General features: G+C 56.0%; 1 protein-coding gene across 1 annotated transcript in view; it reads left to right on the top strand.

Moving 5' to 3' along the window:
* Nucleotides 1–26,302, top strand: part of SORCS2 (sortilin related VPS10 domain containing receptor 2) — a 487,624-nt gene that overhangs the window by 443,927 nt on the left and 17,395 nt on the right. The window contains exons 11-18 of the mRNA XM_070462422.1: nucleotides 82–184; nucleotides 7,149–7,225; nucleotides 11,026–11,117; nucleotides 12,188–12,295; nucleotides 15,707–15,827; nucleotides 17,154–17,287; nucleotides 18,050–18,178; nucleotides 20,884–21,055. Of these exons, the coding sequence (XP_070318523.1) occupies nucleotides 82–184; nucleotides 7,149–7,225; nucleotides 11,026–11,117; nucleotides 12,188–12,295; nucleotides 15,707–15,827; nucleotides 17,154–17,287; nucleotides 18,050–18,178; nucleotides 20,884–21,055 (936 nt within the window). The remainder of the gene's footprint in view (nucleotides 1–81; nucleotides 185–7,148; nucleotides 7,226–11,025; nucleotides 11,118–12,187; nucleotides 12,296–15,706; nucleotides 15,828–17,153; nucleotides 17,288–18,049; nucleotides 18,179–20,883; nucleotides 21,056–26,302) is intronic.

Below are 26,302 nucleotides of genomic sequence, written 5' to 3'. Positions count from 1 at the left end.
TGTGCTCTGCCTGGGTCCTGCTTTTTCTCGGGTCGCTGCTCCCTCCCAGGTGCTGACCGCGACCCCCTCTCTCCCCCACAGCCGGACTGCCACCTGCACCTGCACCTGCGCTGGGCAGACAACCCCTACGTGTCGGGTACCGTGCACACGAAGGACAGCGCGCCCGGCCTCATCATGGGCGCAGGTAGGAGACCGCGGGAGTCGCACCGCCCTCGTGGAGCTCCAGTCTCGGAGGGGACTTGACAGTCACAGGCCTGGGGCCACACTGTGTCCACTGGACCAGTGCCAGAGCATCCCCAGGAAGCCCAGGTCTCCTGGCACCTCCCCCCGAGGGATGTCTGTGTGGTCCAGAGTGGGCACGTGATAGGTGTTAACTAAATGAATGGATGGATGGACGGATGGATGAGTGGATGAAAGAAAGGATGGAAGGATGGATGACTAATGGAAGAATGGGTGGATGGATGGCTTGATGGGTGGATGACCAAAGGAAGAATGAGTGGATGGATGAATGGAAGGGTGGATGGATAGATGGATGGATGAATGACCAATGGAATAATGGATGGATGGATGGATGGGTGGATAGATGGATGGATGGATGGATGGAAAGATGGATAGATGGATGGATGACCAATGGAATAATGGATGGATGGAAAGATGGATAGATGGATGGATGACCAATGGAATAATGGATGGATGGAAGGATGGATGGATAGATGGATGGAAAGATGGATGGATGGATGGATGACTAATGGAAGAATGGATAGATGGATAGATGGATAGATAGATGGATGAATGGATTGATGGATGAATGGATTGATGGATGAATGGATTGATGGATGGATGACCAATGGAAGAATGGGTGGATCGATGAATGGATGGACTGATGGAAGAATGGATGGATGGATGGATGGATGGATGGATAGATGGATGGAAGGATGAATGGGTGGCAGGATGGGTCAAAGGATACTTGAATAGTTGAAAGAATAATAGTCAGATGGCCCAATGGAAGGATGTAAAACAAAATGGTGAATGAATACATGGAAGGATGGATGGGTGAATGGATGGAATGATAATCTGTATCTTGGTTGACAGTGATTGGTCCCTAAAGAAGTTTCTAGCAGGGAGATAAAGAGACAAATATACAACTGGCATAAGGGGGAAAAAAAGCATGTTGTGATTGTGTCTGTCTACCCCATTAAACTAGAAACTTCTTCAGGGGTCACTAAATGTGTGCCGATTGGATAAAACTCTAAAATAAGGTTTATGTGAGTTAGAAGAATCATTGCAAATAAAATCACATGTTTTAAAAGTCCACTGCCAGGCAGCGGCTGGCATCTGGCTTCCCTTTCACCCTTCAGAGTGGGGACAGCCCCACCAGCTCTCAGCAGCTCAGCCCTGACACTGTCCACAGTTGCCATGGTGGCCGTTTCTCCCCTGCCAGGCCCTGAACTCCTCTCAAAATAACGATAACCCTGAGAGGTCAGCACCCTCCCTTTACAGAGGAGGTAACGAACCCAAGGAGAGGGAAGACTTGCTCACAACTTGCAAGGTGTCCTCCTGAAGCTTGAGACCCACCCCAGGCTCCTCTGGAAAAGGAAGTCCGCTGCCCTGGGAGGACTGCTGTGTCCCTTGAAATGGCAGAGAGCAAGACTCTGGGGTGGGCCCACCAGCCAGCCACTGGTCCTGGGGGCGGAAGCGCCAGGCTGGGGCTGTGCGCACCCAGGTGTGGATGGGGCGTGTGGCAGTCAGAGAGACAGTGTCTCTGCCCCGTCACAGAGCAGGGACCGCCAAGGCCCGGGCCAGGGTTCATGGCTGCCTGAACCCGGGGCTCTTTTCCTCTTTCTGCTCCAGCACCAGCTGCAGCCTGGAGAGTTTGGACCCCAGACCCTGAGCTGGATGATGCATCTGACCCTTCGGCAGATGTATCCCAGCCTGGCTGTGTGTGAGAGAGTGAATGAATGAGTGAGTAAGCTAATGAGTGAGTGAATTAGTAAGTGATGAATGAGTGAAGGAATGAGAGTGAGCACATGAGTAAATGATGAGTAAGTGAATGAGTTAGTGAATGAATAAGTGAATGAATGAGTGAATGAATGAGTGAGTGAGATAATGAATGAATGAATAAGTGAATGAGTGAGTGAATGAGTGAGTGAATGAAGGAGTGAGTAAGTTAATGAGTGAATGAGTGAGTGAGTAAATGAATAAGTGAATGAGTGAGTGAATGAATGAGTGAATGAGGTAATGAATGAGTGAGTGAGGTGATGAATGAGTGGCTGAGTAAGTGAAGGAATGAGTGAGTGAATGAATGAGTAAGTGAGTGAGTGAGTGAGTGAGTGAATGAGAGTGAATGAATGAGTGAGTGGCCATGTGGAGGCGGCAGGGCCGTCCTTCCGGACAGAGGAGGGACTATGTTTCTCAGAATGGCCCGATCAGAGCCACAAGGAGGCCGGGAGGCGAGACCCCTGTGGGCGTGTGCACCTCAGAAGGCAGGAGGCCTTGGCGGTCAGGGCGGGCATCTCACGTTATCCTGGAGAGGGGGGCGTTGCAGTGGGGGGCGAGTGACACAACCAGACAGATGACGGCAAGGAAAAGCTCCAGCTCCTGGGCCTCCTCCTGCCCGTCCGTGCCCCAGGGGTCTTAGTCAGTGGCGGCCACTGGGGCGGGGTCCGCCTGCTTCCATGAGGGAAGAGTGTCAATGGGAAGAACGCGAATCAGCCTCGATTTCAATGCCGCTCGTGGGGCGCCAGCTCCCACACAGAGAGGGGGTCAGGCCACGTGTATCAGGCACCCTAGGCCTTGTGGACTCAAGTCCCTGGACCCAAAGGCAGCGGTGTATTTAAAATGCACATCCGTGAAGGCTTGAAACCTCAAATTCTTGACCAAAGGTGCAAAAGGCACAGTTTCAAATGTTCCCAGCACTCAAAGTCTTTGAAAGCTCAGGACAAGCATTCCAGCCCCCAGGGAAGCTGCGAGGATCTGCAGGAGCTTCGCGTCACCGTGTGAGTCACAGAAGGGGGAGCGCAGGGCGTGGGTGGCCGCCTCCCTCTGCCCCTCCGTCCCTCCGCTCACTGCCCCCCACCCCAGGGGCAGGATGCTGCATTGCTACTTCATTCCGAAGCTTTTAACCTCACCACGGCTTTCCCAAGATGGAGGTGGAGTCATCCATACAATGTGTGCCAACCGAGGTGTGAATTGTTTTACATCCTCCATCCAGCCCTGGGTGTCTGCTGGGAACAGAGACCAGAGAGGGAAGGTGGAGTGAGCTGGGCTTCCTCAGGCCCCGCCGCCACTGCTGAGCAGGGACCAGCTTCCCACTGGTGGCCTCCCCTGTGGGCTGGGCAATGTAGCAGGAGCAGTGGGTCCAAATGAGGGCCCCGTCTGGGCTAAGCCGCCGGAGGCAGCTGGGGGGTCTGCTTCCAGGGCGCCTCTGTGCGGATCTCCCATCACTCACCCCTCATCCTGGGACAGGCAGGGGTGCCACACACCCCCGCTTCTGCCGCCTCGAGGTGCTGGGCTCTGGGCATCACTGGTGCCTCTGAACCTCAGCGTCCTCATCTGCAGAAAGAGAGAATGACCTCTCCGGCGTTCGGCAGCTGCCAGGCATGTTTCTGCAGCTCTCCCTATCACTCAGACGGCACCTGGACACCACTGCCCTTGTGCCGGGCTCCACGCCAGGCGCCTTCTGCTGGGACCCTGTCCTCCGGGCCTGTGGACGAGAGGCCAGACCCACAGCGGTGACTCCAGTGAGGTCAGGAAAGGAGAATTCAAGAAGCAAAGACGGGAACACTGGCTTCTAACCACCAGGGTCGAGAAGCAGCCTCAGAGGATGAACCCAGAAATAAACCCAGCAGGCCAGGGTGCCAGCTGGAATGCTCTGCCCTGGCTGGGCTGCGTCAAGGGGATGAGCTTCTAAGGACGCAGGAAACCACAGATGCGTGGTCTGGACTGAGGGCACCGGTCCGGTTCAGACTCGGCCCTTCCCGAGTTCTTGCTGTAGGGCAGGCAATGCGCCTCCCGGAGCCGCCCTGCAGGGTCCTGGGCCCCCCACGCAGCACATGCTGCGTCCAGCAGGTGAATCCTCAGGGCCACGCAGAGCAAAGTCTGCAGACACCTCCTGGACACAGCTCCGGGGGAGTCCTGTGGCCGGGAAAACCCTGAGGGGCCATGACGGGGGGCTTGGAGCACCTCCACCCTCGCTGTGCCGGGAAGAGCCCCCGGGGCTCCCAGTAGGAGCCCTGTCTCCCCAGTCCTCCTGCAGCCCCTTCCTCGGGGACTCGGCCGGCCGGAGGTCCATCAACCGCCGGGTGGTGTCCCGACGTCAGGTTGAGGGGTCTGAGCAGGTCGAGAAGTGACCTGAGCCCCACCAGCCAGGCTGCAGGGGGGTCACCCAGCCCCCCTGGAGCCGGGCCCCCGGCAGCGAGCAGAGGACCAGCGGGGCAGCCCCCTGGCCTCTAGCCCAGCCTCGTCTCAGCGGCTGGCAGGCCTTGTTCTGCCACATCGAGGGGCGGGCCGCATGGGGCGTCCAGGTCATCCTCCTCCTCAGCCAGGAGGGGACTGGGGTGGATCTTGTGTTACTCTTCTGCTCTGTTCGGGCCCTGAGGTCTTGGCCACTCTGCAAGCTGCGGGCCAAGGAAGGTCAGAAAGGAAACGCGCATTCAGGGAGCGCTTACTGTATACCAGGCCCCAGGAGCATGGACACAACGCAGAGGGACCGGGCTGTTGGGGGAGGAGGCCCAAGGAGAGCCCAGAGCAGCCGAGAGGAGACGCAGCACCGGGGACGTCCCCTGGGCCTCAGTTTCCCCTCCCTAACGTGAAGGCCCTGGCCCCCAAGCTCCTGCAGAGCCCTTCGCTCTGACGGCCTGTGGACATGTTCTCTGAATGTCCCCTGATTTCCCCCCACCCCCGGTGCCTGTTAGGTGAGTGGCAGCCTGACAGCCTTGGTAGACGAAACAAGGAAAACAGATCGCATCACTTAAAAGACAGACATCACTCCCCCAAAACCATGGACAGCAAATTTGCCTGCGAGGTGGTGCTGATGCCACGGCCTTGGCTGCACGGCTTCGGTATTGGATGCACAGGTCCTGGCGTCTCTGTTGGTGTCTAGAAGGACAGGGTGGGTGGAGATAAAGGGCGCCCCTTCCTTCCTCTGCCCAGCCCCCACCCCCAGCTGTTGCCTTCCTTCAGTCACCCCTCTGACTGCGTTCAGCAGCTTCTCCTTAGCGCCTTGCAGTGGCTGGGCGGGTAGAAGGGAACCCACCTCAGAAGCTGCCCCTCTGCCCCCTTCCCTTGACCGACCTCTCCTCCCACCTCACTGCCGTCACCAAGGCCCAGACCACTGCCTGGCACACCTGCCCCTTTCCCTTGGCCAGTGGCATTTGTCTTTCGAGGCAAGGGGCAGAGGTCGCTTCCTGCAGGAATCTCTCCTGGATTCCCCTGCTTTGTGGGTCCATGAGGTTTCCCCTCTCTGCTTTCACGGTTCCCTGGGGTCCCAGGCATCCTCCGCCCTGCCCCGTTTGCAGGGCATCCTTCTTCCCTGGCTAGGCGTACAGGTCCCTGGGAGCCAGGGCTGTGGTTGCCCAGCTGGCACCCCCTACAGCTTAGCACAAGGCTGGGGAGAGAGCAGATGCTGATGGATAAGTGCCGGGGACGGGGAGGGGGTGGAATTGATGAAGAGACGAGGGGATGGAAGGATGGTGGATGGGTGATAAATTAATGAAGGCTGGATGGATAATAAATTGGTGATGGATGGATGGATGAGAAATTAATGAAGGATGGATGGATAATAAATTGATAAAGGATGGATGGATGGATAATAAATTAATGAAGGGTGGATGGATAATAAACTGATGAAGGATGGATGGATGGATAATAAATTAATGAAGGGTGGCTGGATAATAAATTGATGAAGGATGGATGGATGGTTGGTTGTTGGTTGGACCTCAAAAGAAAAAGGCAGGCACACAAGTCCTCAGCCACTCTGCTTGAACTGGCTTTGCCTCATCTTTTTGAGAACGACCCCTCTCCCTTGGGATTTTCCAGTGACATCTACACTTGGCTCTGGAGGAGGCGCTTCTGAGGGCACCATGTGAATCAGGCACCAGAGGTCAGGGGCCTCTGGGGTTCCAGGAAGAATCCGGAAGGGCTACCGTGTCCTCAAAGCAGGGCCCCTTCATCCTGGAAGGAAGCTCAGGTCCTTGATTCCCCCGCTATGACCATGTGGTCACAGCAGAAGCCTGTGAAATCTGACATGTCAGAAAATTCTGCTGTCCGAGCCCCTTCCCAGGAGGCTGTTTGGGGTCACCCAGCCCAGCTCCAAGGCCTCCAAGACGGTCCTGGAGCTGTGTCCTCTAGGAGACCGACGTTCTTCCTGTTGGATTCCACTCAGCCAAGCCTCCTCATCTTCAAACTGGAGTCACCTTGGATACTAAGTGGGGGTTCCTTCCCCCTCCGCCAGCACCCCCAGATTAAGTCCTAGCCCCGCAGAGTGGCCCTGTCAAGGCTGGTGACACACCTGCCAGCCTGGTGTAGGGGTAGGTGAACCAGGACCCAGGAGGAGCCTCTTGGCTGCCCAGCTGGCTTGGTGCCCACTTCCCCGTCCTGCAAACGTCCTTTCGATGGGCACTTAGTGAGCACCTACTATGTGCTTGCCCAGCCTCGCACCTGGACAGCCCCACGCTGCCCCAGAGTTGCCTCTGGCCTCCTCTCTACCCATCCCCCAGGGGGCTACCTCCAAACGCAAAGCCAGCTGTGTCCTGCCCCACTTTAAAGCCCATCACGGGCTGCCGGGTCCACATGCCGCTCACCTGGCCCGCGTGGTCCCCAGCCACGCTTCTTGTTCCCGAGCCCCGCTCCTCACCCGTGTGTCTCCTGAGGCCCCCATGCTCTGCCTGCACCTGGGCTCTGCCGGAGCTGCCTGAGGCCAGCTTTCTTTGGACAAAGCTAACCCTTGACCGCGCAGACGAGGGCCCGTGTGGTGACAGCAGGCCTGTCGGTACCCGGAGGGCGGAAGGCGCATCCCTTGGTGGCTGTGGTGGCGTAGACCCAGGGCCCATCCACCACCAGCCCTGGTTCGGGGCCCTGGCTGTGCTCAGACTTCGGTCAGGGGGAGCATGCCAGTCCTAAGAGCAGCTCCATCTCTCTCTCCGGACCAGGTAACCTGGGCTCCCAGCTGGTGGAATATAAAGAGGAAATGTACATCACGTCGGACTGCGGCCACACCTGGCGGCAGGTAAAGTGGCAGGGTGGGGCTCACTGCGCCGGGACCCCCAGAGACGGGTCTGGTCTCGCCCCGTCCTTCCCAGAGGAGCTCTGAGACATGCTGCTGTGTCTGCCCCGGCCTGAGCGGCCGGACACCGCTCCCTTTAGGAGTTACGTCGCCATCAGGGAAAAGAGGGCCCAGGCCCGGCTGGCCCCCACCTCCTGCTATTCTTGCAGCAGCCACTGCTGGAGGATTCGTGGTCTGACACGTCTCCCTGCACTCAGATTACCCTGAACGTCAACCCAAACGGAATAACCACCAGGGGTGGGGTGGAGGCGCTGTCCGTGCAGGAAGCCACATGCAGGCTCCCCAAGCGCAGGGTGTGGGGGCCACAGAGCAGGCCTGGGGCCCTGCAGGGACCGCTGCTGGGTGGGCGGCAGAGACTTGGGAGAGGAAGGAGAAACGGGAGGAGCAGGTTTGGGGGGGCACGGTGAGTGTGGCGAGGGGTGCCTCGGGCACATCCACGGGGTGATGATCTGATGTTCAGTGCAGCCTGAGGAAAGGAAAACAGGAAGATGACAAGAAGCAGGAGACAGCAGTTATGCAGGAAATGGCCCCCTGGGCTGAGGGCGTCACACTGAGAGGGCTACCGTCAGCGCTACCCCAACATGCGACTCAGAGTCTCAGACTAGAGGGGTGGGGGCTGCCATCCGAAGGGCGTCCCACGGAGCAGGGTGGCTGACGGCCCAACACCTGGGCAGTCCAGTGAAATGCAAGCGCTCCGCCCTGGGAGAGGCTCGGACCCCCTCTGCACTGCTGTTTCTTTCCTCCCAAGAAAAAAAAAAAAGCCTCATGTGGTCTGCCAACTTCATGGAGTGGCAATCTCTACCTTAAACGCTTAAGAAAATGCACTAAATTTTTGTCTGTGTCTCCCCTTCCTGAGGATGGAAGAAGCTTTATTTTCAGGTCGACTTTTGCACCTCTGAGCCCCCCACTCAACAGACCCCTCCCAGCTACTGCTCTGGACAAAGACATTAATCCTTCTCACCTGCACCCTGGTTTAAAATCCTGGCTTTTTTTTTTTTTTAATAATATGCAAGAAACCAGGAATTTTGAAAAGGGCAAAAGAGATTTATTGTGTTGTAATATTTCTGTTTCACTGAAACTAGTGAGATATGTCTAAACTCTCTTAAAGGTCACCGCCTATCCATTTATTACAGAAACCACCCCCACCCTCGGCCCCAGCTTATTAGATTTAATAGACCTGGTGAAACAGAGAGATGTATTTTGTAGAAACTGACCGTAAGGTATTCAGAGTGGCCACTGTTGGCAAGCCGTTTGCTTAGGCTTCGAATTTGAGAACTTGTCAGAATTAAGTGGGAGAAAGTCAGTTCAGGGCTGAGCTGCGGTGATGGGAGGAGGGTACAGAAGGGTGCAGGAGTGCCTGGGTGCCTGATAGAGTAGGGGGTGCCCCTGTGTCAGAGACGGGGGTTTACTGGGGTGGGGGGCAAGCAGGAGGCAGAGGTCAGGGTGGGACAAAGGCAGGAAGACCTGGAGAGCTCAGGCTGGCTTGTCAAGGATGCCATGAGATATCTCTACTGCAAAACTCTGGGAATGTAAATTACAAATGACAGTGTGTACACTGTTAAAGTGGAGAAGGCGATGGCAGCCCACTCCAGTGCTCTTCCCTGAAAAATCCCATGGATGGAGGAGCCTGGTGGGCTGCAGTCCATGGGGTCGCGAAGAGTCGGACACGACTGAGCGACTTCACTTTTACTTTTCACTTTCATGCATTGGAGAAGGAAATGGCAACCCACTCCAGTGTTCTTGCCTGGAGAATCCCAGGGACGGGGGAGCCTGGTGGGCTGCCGTCTATGGGGTCGCACAGAGTCGGACACGACTGAAGCGACTTAGCAGCAGCAGCATGCTGTTAAACGGGCATATTTTAAAAACAAGACTTAACTGGAGTGATACAGAAAACATTTAAGGAGCACCCTCTAGAGCTCAGGGTGTCAGGGAAGTGGGAAAGGCAGGGAATGGGGTTGGGGGACCGCTGACTGGTCAAGGTGCAGAAGACCAGAGCAGTGGATGTGCAAAGACCCTGGGGTTCCCTGTGGGTGCTGTTTTGTTGTTCAGTTGCTAAGTCGTGTCTGATTCTTTGAGACCCCCATGGACTGCAGCACGCCAGGCTTCCCTGTCCTTCACCATCTCCCGGAATTTGCTCAAACTCATGTCCATTGAGTCGGTGATGCCATCCAACCATCTCATCCTCTGTCGACCCCTTCTCCTCCTGCCCTCAATCTTTCCCAGCATCAGGGTCTTTTCCAATGAGTCAGCTCTTCGCATCAGGTGGCCAAAGTGTTGGAACTTCAGCTTCAGCATCAGTCCTTCCAATGAACATTCAGGACTGATTTCCTTTAGGATGGACTGGTTGGAAGGGACTCTCAAGAGTCTTCCCCAACACCACAGTTCAAAAGCATCAATTCTTCGGCGCTCAGCTTTCTTCACAGTCCAACTCTCACATCCACACATGACCACTGGAGAAACCTCAGCCTTGACTGGATGGGCCTTTGTTGGCAAAGAGATGTTTTTGCTTGAGCTTGCCTGGTGGCCCAGACGGTAAAGCGTCTGCCTGCAGTGCGGGAGACCCGGGTTCGATCCCTGGGTTGGGAGAATCTCTTGGAGGAGGAGATGGCAACCCACTCCAGTGTTCTTGCCTGGAGAATCCCACAGATGGAGGAGCCTGGTAGGCTGCAGTCCACGGGGTCGCAAAGAGTCGGACACGACTGAGCGATTTCACGTCACTAGATTGGCCATAGCTTTCCTTCCAAGGAGCAAGCATCTTTTAATCTCACGGCTGCATGGGGGGTGAAGCCGCCTGATTTCCAAGGCCCCAGCTGACGAGGGTGGACTCGCCTGTGGGGCACCCATGGGGAGACTGGGAGGCACCGTCCCCCCAGTGGGTAGACAGGGCAAATGCCCCTGCTTGTCCTTGTGGGAGGAGGGCGTCAAGATGGGGAGTCTGACCACATGTGAGGGTTGTGAGCACGTTTGGGGCTATGCCCAGCTGACCACAACAGGTATTTCCTCCTGTGAGAGCCCTGTCCAGGTTTCTCAACCTTTTGTCCCCCAAGGACTTGGTGGGGATTCATTCATTCACTCACCCATTCATTTATCCCACACACACATCCCGAGCCCTGGCACCTCCAGCCATGAGCTGAGCTGGTACTGGGCCACAGAGAGGACTCGGAGGCAGACTGGGCCTTTGAGGAGCTCCCTGGCTGGAGGAAACAATGACAAATTCATGCAGTAAGTCCTGGGACAGGGGGCCCAGAGACGCCCCACACCCACCCAGTGTGGCGTCAGGGAGGGCTTCCTGAAGGAGGTGGCACATGAACAGAATCAATGTTGAATAGAGGTTTGCTTTTCCTAGTGGATGCTTATCCTAAATGCTTTCCTGAATTCTACGATTTCTTTCTGATCTCACATTGCTGGCCTTTTTGCTGCCTGAGTTTTTCCTGAAGGCAGGGCCACCTGCAAGATTTATTTGCATTTTCTCTCTCTGGTCAGTGGTCTAGAGATTGCCATCAGCGTGCATTCATGCCATTCATCCCACTTGTACTGAGTCTGGGTGGTTGGGGGAGGGAGGGGATGGCCTGGGGACACCAGGAGCCCTCTGACCAGCCCTGCGTCGGGGAGCTGGACTCTGCTGCAGCCCCCCAGCCAGCGTGGGGGCAGTTCTGTCCCCAGGAGAGCGACCCCCGCACCTGAGAGCCCTCCCAGCCCTCCCTGGGTCCTGCCCTCAGAGCCCCGCCCGTGGCCTCCCGCAGGTATTCGAGGAGGAGCACCACATCCTCTACCTGGACCACGGTGGCGTGATCGTGGCCATCAAGGACACCTCCATCCCACTGAAGATCCTCAAGTAAGACCCTGGGCGCCCGGTGGCAGTGTGGCGGGGGCCGTTCCCCTCCACTGGGGAACTCCTCGGAGCATTCCCCAGGATGGCCCCCCCGCAGGACCCCAGGACAAAGGCACCAGACTCTGCCAAGGGGGCTAATGCCAGGCTCTGCACAGTGCCCACTCCCCACCCACCACCACCCCGCCTCCCAGCACCCACCACCCACTCCCACCTCCCACCACCCACCACCCGCACCCCATTCCCCAGCACCACCCGGCCCCCTTACCACCCCCACCCATGCTGCCGATAGCTGCTCCTTGCCAGGGCTGGGGAGACAAGGGGGTGGGGAATGACGACCCAGCATGATCAGGTGGGCCAGAGGGAGGCCTGGGGCTGTGACGATGCCCCTAACAGCCCCTACCAGCCCCCCCCCCCCATCCTGGGAGAGCAGGGAGTCTTCCCAGAGGAGGTGACTTTTCCAGATAGACCTGAATTAGATAGGTGAAGGACAGGGAAGCCAGCTGCATGTGCCCAGGCAAGAGTGGGTTTGGCATCAGCTTCAGATGTGTGAAGGGCTGTTGTGGGGATGCGAGGTCAGGTGTGAACTCTGGACTTGGAAGGCAGAGCTGCGGGAGTTCTCAGGATGCCAGTATCACTTTAGTCTGAAAAAGATCTTTCTGCACGGCAGCTGGCAACACTGATACGCCACAATGGGAGGCAGTGAGCTCCCATGCGTGACCTGGCAGACCCTGGGCTGGGCTTGGGCACTGGGCAGGGCTGACCTGGATGTTTCTAAGACCTGGATAACTGCAGTCCAGGGGATCTCAGGCCACATCCCCAGGGCTCCTTGACTGTGGTGTCCCTGAGCAGACGTGGATGCCACCTGGCGCTGGCAGGGGGCTGCCGTGACCTCCTACAAGAGTGTGAGGATGGGGTCCAGTTGTGGTGGGGATACTGGGCTGGCCACTGCCCCGCCTGTTTGCCCAGCCGCCTCAGCTGGACAGCTCTGGCCCCTGGGCGCGAGCTGGTCTGGGTCTGACAAGGCAGCTGGCCTGGAGGCAGACTGTGTCCCCAGCCGCCCCTTCTCTTGGCAGGTTCAGCGTGGATGAGGGCCTCACCTGGAGCACGCACAACTTCACCAGCACTTCCGTGTTTGTGGATGGGCTGCTGAGTGAGCCCGGCGACGAGACGCTGGTCATGACGTGAGTGCCCACGGGAGGTGGGCAGGCAGGTCAGAGCCGAACCCCAGGCGGGCTGTGGCGGAGGGCCACTTCAGGCCCTGCCGCTCTAGGCGGGTTCAACACTGACCCCCCGCCTCCCTCCCCATCCTCCTCACTCTCACCTCCATCTTCACACCTGCCCCCCTGTCTCTCACCATCTGCTGCCACTGGAAGGTGGCCACTCGTCCCTAACCAAGGACATCTGTCATCTGCCCAGGATCACCTGGCTGGTGAGGGGTGGGACTCAGAGTCAAGGGTCAGCCCTGGATCACTGCCCATTTGGCCCTTTGAGATTGTGATACTGTTGGTGGTGAAGATGATGATGATGGTGATGGTGATGATGGTGGTATGATGGTGAAGGTGATGGATTAGGAAGATCCGCTGGAGAAGGGCTAGGCTACCCACTTCAGTATTCTTGGGTTTCCCTGGTGGCTCAGCTGGGAAAGAATCCACCTGCAATGCGGGAGACCCAGGTTCTATCCCTGGGTTGGGAAGATCCCCTGGAGAAGGGAAAGGCTACCCACTCCAGTATTCTGGCCTGGAGAATTCCATGGACTGTATAGTCCACGGGGTCACAGAGAGTCGGACACAACTGAGTGACTTTCACTTTCCGACTTTCAGAAGGTGGTTCCAATGATAAAGAATCTGCCTGTGATGTGGGAGACCCCAGTCCGATCCCTGGATCAGAAAGAGCCCCTGGAGAAGGGAATGGGTACCTACTCTCGGACACTGAGCGATTAATGCTTTCACTTTCATACACACACATTAAAGGCACTGACTTCCTAAAACTCAGAGTTAGCCAGATGCCAGCTATTTCTCAAAGTATCAGCTGAACGTTTAGGCTTCATAAAAGGCAGGACTTCAGAGACACAGAGGGGATTAGTTAGATCAAGTGAACCAGCCTCTTTTCAGAGACTTCCCTGGTGGGGCCTGTGCAGCCCGCCCAGGAGTTTGCATGGTGGTCAAGCTCAGGCCAGCATGTGTTTCCTGGGCCGGGCATTGGAGCCCCAAAGTCACCATCCAGTAGACCGATCCCACTCCCGAGGAGCTGGATCACAGCCGTGCCATCCTGAGGGGCCCCTGGCCTCAGTCTCCTTGTCAGTAAGGTGGGACTATTCACAGCACGCCCCCTGGGGTGGTGAGGAGGAGTGGATGTGGGCGGCGGGAGCCTTGCAGGGGCAGGACACACGCCAGCAGTTACCGCTGCGGTCACCGCCGTCGTAACACGGCTTCCAGAAGAGCGGAGACAGGCTCAGGCTGTGAGGACCTGGCGTCAGCGAGTGAGTGAAAGTCGCACAGTCCTGTCCGGCTCTTTGCGACCCCGTGGACTGTGCAGTCCATGGAGTTCCCCAGGCCGGAATACTGGTGTGAAGATGTCCTTTAAGGACGTCCCTTCAGTGAGCTAAGACCCTCATGCCCCGTTTGAGTGACAGTCCAGCTGGATTTGCCTGCGAGAAGGGGTCGCCGAGGCAAAGACCGTCCCCATGTGGTGAGACTCCCAGGGAGGGGACTGTCCCCATCAGGACGGGAGTCGGGACAGCGGACCAGCAGGACACCTTCACGACCACCGTCACCACCCCCATCCGGGCCCCCCACGACCTCTGTGTCGGGAGCCCCTCTGAGGGCTGCTGGACCAGGCAGAGGAGAAGCGGGCCGTGTGGGCCTTGCTGGGCCACGTCCGCCTGCAGCCGGAGGGGTCCAGACTGGGGTGACGGGGGTTCTGGCTCACGCCTCGGGCAGCAGAGAAGCTGGGTGGTTTATGGCAGCTGAACACGATTGGGTGAGAGGCTGGGCTGGAAGGGGGACGGCAGGGTGTCTCCAGACACCAGGGCTGCCCGTGGGCAGGCAGGCACGGAGGGCAGGAGCCAGCGGAGAGCGATCGGGCCTCTCAGCCAAGGATGGGGAGGTGGACCACAGCGGGGGGAGCCAGGCCAAGGCAGAGGAGGCTGCAAGGACCAGAAGAGGCCCCTGTCGAGGCGCAGGGTCTCGTCTGTGAAGTAAAGATCACAGTGTCTGCCTCTGGGGACTGTTCGGGGCAATGGAGGTAACGTGTGTGCGTGTGTCGGGGGGTGTATGTGTAACAGTGAGTGTGCGTGTGCATGTGTGTCTGTAAACCTTCTACAGTGTCCCACAAGCGTCCTACACAAACCATCGCTAATCCACCATGGATCCCAAAAGGCCAGTGTCATTGTCCCCATTTTAAAGGAAAAGGAGGTACAGAGAGGAGCGGACATGCCGAAGGTCACAGACAAGTAAACAGACGTCACCCAGGCTTGTCTGGCTCCGAGGTGCCCTTTGGAGCCAGAACCCCTCTTCCGGTGTCAGCCTCAGGCATGCAGAGCCAGCCATCATGTCCCTGAGAAAACACTCCAAGGCCCTTCTCAACTACTCTCCTAGACTGGGGTTTGTGCCCTTTAGACCACGATTGATTTCCCCAAGTATCCAGCTCCTATCTGTCAGCCTGGAATGGGGACCAAGGCTGGAGTGAGTATATCACCTCCTCCATCCAGGCGCTCAACCTCTGGTAATATGGCCGGGGTCCTACAGGGAGAACTGGAGAAGGACCAGAGAAGTGCAGGCTGGGCTCCTGGAGCCCAAGTGTGAGGTGCTGGGAGGGTCAGGTGGCAACCCGTCAAGCAGCAGCCTTCTTGGAGAGCGAGGGATCTGGGCATCGTATGATAGGCACTCAGCACATGATAGCCGCGGGCAAAGAAGTGGCACAAACATGCTGTGTGACCTTAAGCAAGTTACTCACCCTCTCTCTGCCTCAGTTTTCCTTTCTGTGAAGCGGGCTGTGGTGAGGATTTAGACCAAGCAGCATACAAACACAGCTCTCCCAGCCCGCTCTGAGCCAGGGGATGACTCCCTACCTCTCCATGGATTATCCAGTCTGCTTGGGGGGAAAATTCTGTGGCCCAGCTATGCAGAGGGAGCTGGGTTTCTACAGCACGGGCCACCCCAACCCCCAGTATGGACAGGCCAACAGAGGCAGGGACGCAGGCGGGGAGAAGCCAGCCAGCACAGAACACAGACAGCTTGCCCATGAGTCGTCCTGTGAAACAGTTCTGCCCAGACCAGCCTGGCCACTGAGGGCGGGCCGGGCCCCTGACCCCACTGCGCCCATGTCCTTGCCCGTGGGGGGCCCCTGGGATGACCCACAGCAGCACCATCTGCAAGCCATAGATAACGGGCAGTGGTGGTGGGAACGCTTGATGCTGATGCCCAAAGGCCTGCAGCCCTGCACAGGATCCGCCTTGGGGCTGCCCAGCGGGGGCAGGAGAGAGACCGCTGGACCGACCGGGCAGGTGTGGGCGGAGGCCCGGAGGGGACCGGTGGGCGCCTGGGGGGCGGGCCGGACTAAGGCGGTTTCCTGCCCCCTCCTTCCCTCCCCAGTGTCTTCGGCCACATCAGCTTCCGCTCGGACTGGGAGCTGGTCAAGGTGGACTTCCGGCCCTGGTTCTCCAGGCGGTGCGGTGAGGATGACTACAGCTCCTGGGACCTCGCCAACCCGCAGGTGGGCCGGGCCCCGCGCAGGGCACCCCCTCTGCCCACAAAACCCCCATCCTGCCAGGCTGCCAGCCTCCCCGGATGTGGGTCCTCCTGCTGGCCTTGCTGGCCCTTCTGGGCGGCCTGGGCCAGGGTCTGTGGGTACACCCAGGGGCACAGTGGCATGACCCAGCCCAAAGCCAGCTGTGCTCAGGCTCCCGGATTTGTGGGATCGAGGGAAGGTAACAGGACGCAGGTATCACACATTCAGTTCAGTTCAGTCGCTCAGTCGTGTCCGAATCTTTGTGACCTCATGGACTGCAGCACGCCTGGCCTCCCTGTCCATCACCAACTCCCGGAGCCCCAAACCCATGTCCATTGAGTTAGTGATGCCATCCAACCATATCATCCTCTGTCATCCCCTTCTCCTCCTGCCCTCAATCTTTCCCAGCATCAGGGTCTTTTCAAATGAGTCAGCTCTTCACATCAGGTACCAAAGTATTGGAGTTTTAGCTTCAACATCAGTCCTTTCAATGAACACCCAGGGACTGATCTCCTTTAGGATGGACTGGTTGGATCTTCTTGCAGTCCAAGGGACTCTCAAGAGTCTTCTCCAACACCACAGTTCAAAAGCATCATATTCTTCGGTGCTCAGCTTTTTTGTAGTCCAGCTCTCACATCCATACATGACTGGAAAAACCATAGCCTTGATAATACAGACCTTTGTTGACAAAATAATGTTTCTGCTTTTTAATATGCTGTCTAGGTTGGTCATTAGGTAACATCAGTGGTCTGGGGCAGCCCCCACGCCATAATCTCAGACACACAAAACTGTTCCTACAGCAAAATGAGGACTGTTCACATGGAGGGGGTACGTGAGGACCAGAAATGGTCTTCGCTGCAGTTCGGGTTGGGTGGTCAGTATTTTAGAGTGGAAGAGCCCAGAATTTCCGGGGGGCAGGGTGGGCCCCCAGCTGTACCTGCTGCGTGCCTGTTCACACCGGCATGTCCTGTTTGGATTGTTGGCTGAGCATCTACTGTGCGTTCCCTGAGGCCTGGAGGCCGTGGCTCGTCCCAGCCTCACAGGGCCCACCTGAAACCCTCGGGCCTGAGGATTGCGTGGGGCCTCTCTTCCGGGGCCTGAGACCCCCTCAGGGCCCAGCGAGTGCTGGGGTGGGGGGTGGGGATGGACAGGGGCCGGGCTGCCCCAGGGCGGCTTCGGGTACACACACAGCTCTCCCCCGGGCCCCGGTTTCCTGCCCTGAAGACCGCCCGGGCCGGGGGGATGAGGAACTGGCCAGATTGGCAGCGGGGGACGCAGCGGGGCGGCCCCTCACCCCATGTCCCCCCACAGGGTGACCGCTGTGTCATGGGCCAGCAGAGAAGCTTCCGCAGGAGGAAGCCCGCGTCCTGGTGCGTCACAGGCCGCAGCTTCACGGCGGCGCTCACAGCACGCGTGTGCCCCTGCCGGGCCTCAGACTTCCTCTGGTGAGGGTCCCGCTCTGCCCCAGCCCCGGGGAGGGGGCAGTGCTGCCCGACGGACCCTGCAGCCGCCACCCCCGCGGACGACCTGAGAGACATGCTCCAGCACGGCCCCCTTATCCCGGGCCCAAGCACCCAGCCACCCGGTCCGGCCCACGTTCAAGAATCCGTGGGCATCCTTCCCAAGCCAGCACGGGGTGCCCTGCTCCCAGGTGGGCGGGGACACGGAGGAAGACGGATGGCACCCTGGGGACCAGCCAGCCCCTCCTCCACCGTCCAGAGACCCGCCTGGAAGCCCCCTGGCCACCCGCCCCATCCCCGCCCCACTCAAGAACTCCTGTGCTGGCCCATCACCCACAGGAGAATGTCTGAGTTCTGGAAGCTGGCTCCCTCCCCAGCCATCCTCGCCCTTCCTCGTTCTGCCATCTCCACCTGCATCTCCCGTGCTGAAGGGGCTGGTCCCCACCTGCAGTGCCCTTCCCCCCTTCCCCTGGTTATGTCTTGATCTTCCATTGAGAGTCAGCCTACCTCCTCCAGGCAGCCCTCCAGGATGCCCAGGCTGGATTCAGCACTCCGCTGTAATTTCCCAGAATCCCCTTTGCAACCCTTCTCACCCAGAATGTAACCATCGGCGTTCAGTCCTTCTACCCTCTGGGACGGGGCCTGTGGATCTGCCTCTGTGTGTCCTTGGTGTGGGGCACCTACCCTGGGCTGGCTCACATTCCTGCCGCTGCCTGTCTCCTGACCTCCGTGTCTTCCTCCTCCCAGTGACTATGGATTTGAGCGCGCCCCCTCCTCGGAGTCCGATGCCAACAAGTGCTTTGCCAACTTCTGGTTTAACCCTCTGTCGCCCCCTGACGACTGTGTCCTGGGCCAGACCTACACCAGCAGTCTCGGGTGAGTCGCACGGGGCAGAACCATGGTGACCCCTGCTGTTCCCGCCTGGTTCCCACAGCTGCTCGCGTGGAGCCGGGAGAGAGAAATCAGGGCTGACTGCCTTTTGCGCTGGGGCTCCTGCAAGTCACCCAGACTCTGCCCCCCACCCAGGGCTCTCCATTCGGAGCCCAGGTGGGTCAGCGTCAGGGAGAAGAGATGCCTTGAGCCGGCTCTGAACAGAGAGCAACAGGCAGAGAAGGTCCCTCACCTTGGCACTGAAGGAACCCACCTCCCTGGCCCCTCTGAGTCCCTGCAGTGCCAAAGCCCCTCCCCATTTACCAACCCTGAGAGAGCCAGGCCTGAGCTGGGCCAGAGATATTCACATTCCCTTTAGGTCTCAGTTTGAATGGCACCTCCTGCAGGAAGCCTTCCCTGACTCACCCTGGGCCCTGAGCTTACTCTGTGGGAATGGAACATCCCCAGTTATTGTCATACTCACCCAGCTGTCCCCTGGACTGGGCTAAGCTTTCTGACACATGGCGTGTGCCTCAGTGTGTGGTGTGACAGACACACGCTGTGTGTGAGGGGGAGGGAAGTGCTCCACAGGTGTGACCTCCTCCCTCCCACAGAGGCTGAACGCGCTGTGTCTCAGGGATCAAACTATAACAGCGTTCTGTATGTAACAGCCGGGAGCCTGCGGCTCCACAGGCCCTATGCAAGCCTCATCTAAAGGTCTCTGTGTCCCTGAGGGGAAGTTCTGAGAGGGAATGAACTGCCTATGGACTTATTAGACAAGCCAGGTTGATGCCTCTGGGAATGGGGCAGGACAGAGCCTGAAGAAGCAAAAAGTAGGGCCAGAGATTGCAGGCTTGGACCTCAGTGGCATAAATTCTATCATCCATCCAGCTAATCATCCAATCATCTATCCATGTATTCTTCATCGATCCATCATCCATTCATCCAGCCACGCATCTGTCCATCATCCACCTATCCATCCATCCATCCATCCAATCATCTATCTGTGTATTCTCCATCCATCCATCATCCATCCATCCATCATCCATCCATCCATCTATCCATCCATCCATCCATCCATCCATCCCATCCATCCATCCATCCATCCATCCATCCATCATCCATCTATTTATCCAATCATCAGTCATCTATTTGTGTATTCCCCATCCATCCATCACCCATCCATCCACCCATCCATCCATCCATCCATTCCTCTATCCATCCAATCATCCAATCATCTATCTGTGTATTCCCCATCCATCCTTCATCCATTCATCCATCTACCCATCTGTCCACCCATCCATCCATCATCCATCTGTCCATCCAACCATCCATCTCTTTATTCTTCCACTCACTCACCCACCATCCGTTCATCCTCCCATCCCTCCAATAATTTATCCATCATCCATCTATCATCCATCCCTCCCTCCATCAAGGAGCCACAGCAGCTGCTCCAGGGCTTAGCAAGCAGGGACTCTTGTCTGAAATGTCAGAGTCAGGACCCATATCAAGGGCAAAGGGTTTCATTTCACACCATCTGCACACTCTGGATGCCAAGGGGCTGTGGCTGGGTACCCTCTTAGGGAAGGTATTTTCTTCCCAACTAACCACATGCATCTTTGCATGATAACAATTCAGCTGATGCCACCCTAGCAAGATCTTCCTAACGTCTCCTAAAAGTTTGTTGTTATTGTTTAGTTGCTGAGTCGTGTCTGACTTTTTGCAACCCCATGGACTATAGCCTGCCAGGCTCCTCTGTCCATGGGATTCTCCAGGCAAGAATACTGGAGTGGGTTGCCATTTCCTCCTCCAGGGGATCTTCCTGACCCAGGGATTGAACCCATGTCTCCTGCATTGGCAGGTGGATTCTTTACCACTGAGCCACTAGGGAAGCCCTAACAGTTTACTAGAGCGCATTAGGCCCTCCCTGCCAGCCTCTCCCCACCCTCACCTCACACCTGCCCCCCACCACCACAGGGCCTTTGCACACACTGTTTCCACTGCCCAGGACACACTTCACTCTCCTGCTCACCTCCTGCTCTCAGCTGAAAGCCCCTTTCTTGGGGACCAGATCCCCAGGTGCAGCCCCTTCCCCACACTCTCAGGGTCGTGATGTTGCCTTGATGTGTGGGGTGGTTTGGTGAGGGCGGCCTTCCCACTGGACAGTCCTCCCTGAAAAGTCAGGGGCTTCAAGGGGGATGACCTCGACCCCTGCACCTGGCGCATAGCAGATGCTCAGGCAATTTGCCTTGCGTGAATGAGCTGGTGAATCGGGTGTCATCTGGCCCCAGTCCCTCGGTGTAAGAGGAGAAGGCCTCCCGTGGGGCTGTGATTGCCCACGGCCACATGGCGGGTCAGCGGGACGTCCCAGCCCCTCTGGGGCACTCTGGCTTCCTGGGACCACGTTTCCCAGCAAAGTCGCAGTATCCATTCTGGCTCCTTCAGTCGTCTCCCTAGCAACAACACCTCTCACCATCCTTGTGAGAACACGCTCGGCCCAGTGAGAGACGCGGGTCCTGCCGTTAGTGCTCATTCCCTTCTCTGAGCCTCAGTTTCCCCAGCTCCAAGATGGGCAGAAAGAGCAAACACAAGTCAGGAAGAGGGAGGGGGATTGACGCGTGGGGGTCACAAGCCAGGAGGCCCCGCACAGCGAGCGAAGCCGTCCGGCCGCCCCGCCCCGCGCCAGCCCCTGACCCGCCTTCTGGCCGCAGGTACCGGAAGCTGGTGTCCAACGTGTGCGAGGGCGGCGTGGACCTGCGGCAGAGCCCGGTGCGGCTGCAGTGCCCGCTCCTGCCGCCCCGGGGCCTGCAGGTCAGCATCCGCGGCGAGGCGGTGGCCGTGCGGCCCGGCGAGGACGTCCTGTTCGTGGTGCGGCAGGAGCAGGTGAGGGGCCGCTTCGGCCGGGCGCACGGGGCGGTGGGCGGCGTCCGCTCCCCCTCGGAGTCCTGGGGCGCGGAGTCGTCTGGACCAGCATTTTCCAAACTGCGGGAGGTAGCAGTGCCCTGGAGACCCCTGCCCAGGTCCAAACCAGCACTAAAGCAATGAAATGGAAAACTCAGGAGAGAGTGGAGGGCAGGGGCGATGGCGCAGCGAGCCGCCAGCTCAGGTCCAGGGAGACACGGCTTCAAACACGTCTGCCTGGGTGTTTACCTCATGGTGATGTCATTCCCGTGGGCGGCAACAGAATGCTTTAAACCTCTCGTTATACTGATCTAGCTAATTTGGAATATTAAGAAAAACAGGCAGTTTAAAAAAAAATCATTACTTTATAATCTGATAGCCAACACAAATTCTGTAATAGATGATAGATAGATAAATCAGTTCAGTTTAGTCATTCAGTCATGTCTGACTCTTTGCGACCCCATGGACTACAGCACGCCAGGCTTCCCTGTCCATCACCAACTCCCGGAGCTTGCTCAAACTCATGTCCATCAAGTCGGTGATACCATCCAACCATCTCATCCTCTGTCATCCCTTTCTCCTCCTGCCTTCAATCTTTCCCAGCATCAGGGTCAGTTCTTGCATCAGGTGGCCAAAGTATTGGAGCTTCAGCATCAGCATCAGTCCTTCCAATGAATTCAGGATTGATTTCCTTTAGGATGGACTGGTTGGATCTTCTTGCAGTGCAAGGGACTCTCAAGAGTCCTCCCCAACACCACAGTTCAAAAGCATCAATTCTTCAGCTTTCTGTATGGTCCAACTCTTGCATCCATAAATGACTATTGGAAAACCATAGCTTTGACTAGACGAACCTTTGCTGGCAAAGTAATATCTCTGCTTTTTAATATGCTGTCTAGGTTGATCATCGCTTCCCTTCCAAGGAGCAAGCATCTTTTAATTTCATGGCTGCAGTCACCACCTGCAGTGATTTTGGAGCCCCCCAAAATAAAGTCTCACTGTTTCCATTGTTTCCCCATCTATTTGCCATGAAGTGATGGGACTGGATGCCATGATCTTCATTTTTTGAATGTTGAGTTTTAAGCCAGCTTTTTCACTCTCCTCTTTCACTTTCATCAAGAGACTCTTTAGTTCCTCTTCACTTTCTGCCATAAGGGTGGTGTCATCTGCATATCTGAGGTTATTGATATTTCTCCCAGCAATCTTGATTCCAGCTTGTGCTTCATCCAGCCCAGCATTTCGCATGATATACTCTGCATATGAGTTAAATAAGCAGGGTGACAATACACAGCCTTGATGTACTCGTTTCCCAAATTGGAACCAGTCTGTTGTTCCATGTCCAGTTCTAACTGTTGCTTCTTGTCCCACTTACAGATTTCTCAGGAGACAGGTCAGGTGGTCTGGTATTCCCATCTCTTTAAGAATTTTCCACAGTTTGTTGTGATCCACACAGTCAAAGGCTTTAGCATAGTCAATGAAGCAGATGTTTTTCTGGAATTCTCTTGCTTTTTCTATGATCCAACAGATGTTGGCAATTTGATCTCTGGTTCCTCTGCCTTTTCTAAATCCAGCTTGAACATCTGGAAGTTCTCCATTCACGTACTGTTGAAGCCTAGCTTGGAGAATTTTGAGCATTACTTTGCTAGCGTGTGAGATGAGTGCAATTGTGCAGTAGTTTGAACATTCTTTGGCATTGCCTTTCTTTGGGATTGGAGTGAAAACTGACCTTTTCCAGTCCTGTGGCCACTGGCTGAGTTTTCCAAATTTGCTGGCATATTGAGTGCAGCACTTTCACAGCATCATCTTTTAGGATTTGAAATAGCTCAACTGGAATTCCTCACATCCACTAGCTTTGTTCACAGTGATGCATAGATAGATAGATATAAATGATAAATAGATGTAGATTGATGAGAAAATCATTGATAGTTAATGGATGACATAGATACAAATATAGATGGCTGGATATAGAAGTATTTCATATGTGTGTATACGCACGCACACACACACACACACACACACACACATGGGGTTTCCCAGGTGGCTCAGATGGTAAAGAGTCTGCCTGCAGTGTGGGAGACCTGGGTTTGATTCCTGGGACAGGAAGATCCCCTGGAGAAGGGAATGACAACCCACTCCAGTATTCTTGCCTGGAGAATCCCATGGACAGAGGAGCCTGGTGGGCTACAGTCCATGGATTGCAAAGAGTTGGACATGACTTAGCGACTAACACACACACACATATAAACATATAAATTCCTCCCTGTCTCCTAGTATTTCTTTCTCTTTTTAGCACAAGTGTTACTTTTTTTCTGATTTTAAGAACAGTATATGCTCATTGTAGAACACTGGGGAAACACATTAAAAACATAAAGATATAAATGTCACCCAAAATCTTATTCTCTCAAGGTGATCACTGTTAATTTATTCCCTTCTAGTCTATTTAAACTAATATGCAGCGCGCTTATTTTTCTGATTATAGATGTAACAAACGTTCATGGTAGAAAATTCAAAAATAGAAGCTAAAAAAACTCACAAGCAGACAGGAAATTCATAATGACAGGAAAGCACAAAGGGGGTACAGAACCCCCTTTTCCCACCTGGGGCCCCAGCCTCCCCCGGCTCACGGCTCTTGGGCATCGGAGGCTTCAGTTAACAAACGTGTTGGGGGAACCGAGTGGGACTTCATGTAGAAGACGTCCTTCCATGCCTGCCTAGTGGGACTGGGGAATGCCGACGCGGCCTCTGATGTTGGAAAGCGGGGGCTCTGGTCCCGTGTGAAGAACTGGATGTGCAGGCGCCCCATGGGCATGTTCCCCTCCGTCCTCCCCCACCCACGGGATGTGCTCCCCCCAGCCGGCTTTATAGCTGGGGATGCTGAGGCTCAGACAGGGGAAGCACCCACCTGGGGCCGCGCAGAGCTGGCGTTGGGTCCAGGCCTGGGGGCTCCGTGTGGACACCTCCTGGTTTGCAGCCCCCAGACCTGAGCCGAGGGTGCATCAACCTGCTGGCCCCATGATGATTGAGCCTGGCCCTGAGAGTCACGCTCCAGCCTCGGGCAACCCTGGGGTGGTGTGTGAGTGTGCGGGGGCAGGGGGAAGGCTCTGTTCACTGCAGAGGGGGATGCAGCCCCCTGCCCCGCCTGGGGCTACCGGGACCCTCGAAGGGGACCCAGCTGCCGCCTGGAGCTCCAGGACTGACTTGCAGGAAACATGGCCACCTGCTGCCCTCTAGAGCCTGGAATCCCAGCAGCTGGTCACAGCCGGGGCGCTCCATCCAGACCCAGGACAGGACACGCCTGGCAGCCCACCATCCCAGCAGGCTGGGCGCCTCGCCTGGAGGGCGGGGGTGAGGGGACGGCAGACAGCTGCTCTTGGAAGAGAGTCCTTTGCCCTCCACTGTCCGGAAGAGGCCACTGGCTCCCGCGTCAAAGCCTTGGGAAGGAGTGGGTACAAGGTTGGAGTGGGTATACGCACTGGTGTATACCTGTGTATACCTGTTCACACACACACACACACACACACACGGACACTTACACATGTTCACCCGTGACCACGCACTTGCATTCGTACACAGCCACAGACACACGCACCCAATCCAGGTGTGGAAACAGCCCTGGATTTAGGGGAATCCAAGTTCTGTGAAGATCTCAGAACTGAAAACAAGATCCGATGCGGGACCCAGAAACAGACCCGCACGGACAGGTCCGGATGATTCTGGCCGAGGCGCCAAAGCATTTCAGCGGAGGAAGGATGGGCATCAACAAAGGAGGAGCTGGTGAAAACAAACCTCATGCCTGATGCAGTTGACTCAAAGTGGATCACAGCCTTAAATGGAAACCTGTGAAGCTTGTAGAAAAAAGACAGGGGACAATACCAGCACTGTAGGGCTAGACAGAGAGTTCTTAGCATTGACACCCTACACACCACCCATGAAGGAAATGTGATAAACTGGCCTTCATCAGAATGCGACATGTTTGATCTGGGACAGAGCCAAAGAAGGTGAAAAGACTGCCACAGAGAAAATAATTACAGATCATATCCAACAAGGACTAGTACCCAGAATATATAAAGATTACTCAGAACCCAACCATAAGAAGACAAGCAAGCCAATTAGAAGATGAGCAGAAACCATGGAGAAACATGTCATTGAAGTGAATGGCAAATAAGCACAGGGAACCACGTTCAGCATCATTAGCCATCAGAGAAATGCAATGTAAAGAGGCATCCCTGCACACCTACGGGAATGGCCAGCATGAAAGACAGTGGTCCCACCAAACGCTGGTGAGGACGCAGAGAAACTGGGTCCCTCCTACATGGCTGACGCGGATGTGAAATAGTACAGCCGGTCTGGAAAAGTTGGTCATTTCCTTAAAAACTAAGCATACAGCAACCACAGGCAGTTACACTCCTGGGCCTTTATCCGAGAGAAACAAGGAGGTTCATGGGAAAACCTGTGTACATCAAGGTTCACAGCAGCTTTATTCATAAGAGCCAGGACCCAGAGACAGCCAGATGTCCTCGACGGGTGAGTGGATAAACCCACGGTGAGCTGGTACGTCCATCCCACGGGTAGTACTCTGAAATAAGAAAGAACAGGCTCTACATCACAGCTTGGGTGAATCTGCAGAGAAGTATACTGAGTGAGAAAGCTAATCCCAGCGATTCCATTTAGAGGATATTGCCCAAATAATGAAATTATAGCAATGGAGAACAAGTTAAAGCTTCTAATCCCATGAAGTCAGGGATGTGATGGAGAGGCACGTCTGGGTGTGAAAGGGTAGCTGTAGGGACCCCAGGGGTGACTGAATCGTGGCTGAGTCACTGTGGATTCCAAGCTGTGATGTGTTCTGCAAGATGTTTGCACGGGGAGAAATGGTACCACCAACATGGGTCTCTCTGTGTTATATCCTTGACAATCACACGTGAATTGGCAGTTGGCTCAGCATGAGGCTCCCCAGTGTTTTTGAAGCACTCAGGAATAAACACACACACACATGCAAATCGCATGGAAACACTTCGCTGTGGGTGGTGGGTGTTGTGATGCTGCCATTTTTCCTTTCTAGCTGCTTCTCTGCCTTTTTGTATTTTCTTACATTGCCACTATTACCTTCCTGATTATGACAAGGTTTTTATTATTTTTTTAATATAATTTTATTTATTTTGGCTTCGTTGCTGTGAGGGCTTTTTTTAGTTGAGGCAAGCAGGGGCTGCTCTCTCATTGAGATGCTCAGGC

This window comes from Odocoileus virginianus, unplaced genomic scaffold (assembly GCF_023699985.2).
Source record: "Odocoileus virginianus isolate 20LAN1187 ecotype Illinois unplaced genomic scaffold, Ovbor_1.2 Unplaced_Scaffold_5, whole genome shotgun sequence".
Lineage (NCBI taxonomy): Eukaryota > Metazoa > Chordata > Mammalia > Artiodactyla > Cervidae > Odocoileus > Odocoileus virginianus.
The sequence above is the reverse complement of the archived record's forward strand: the minus strand, read 5'-3'. Positions and strand labels throughout refer to the sequence as shown.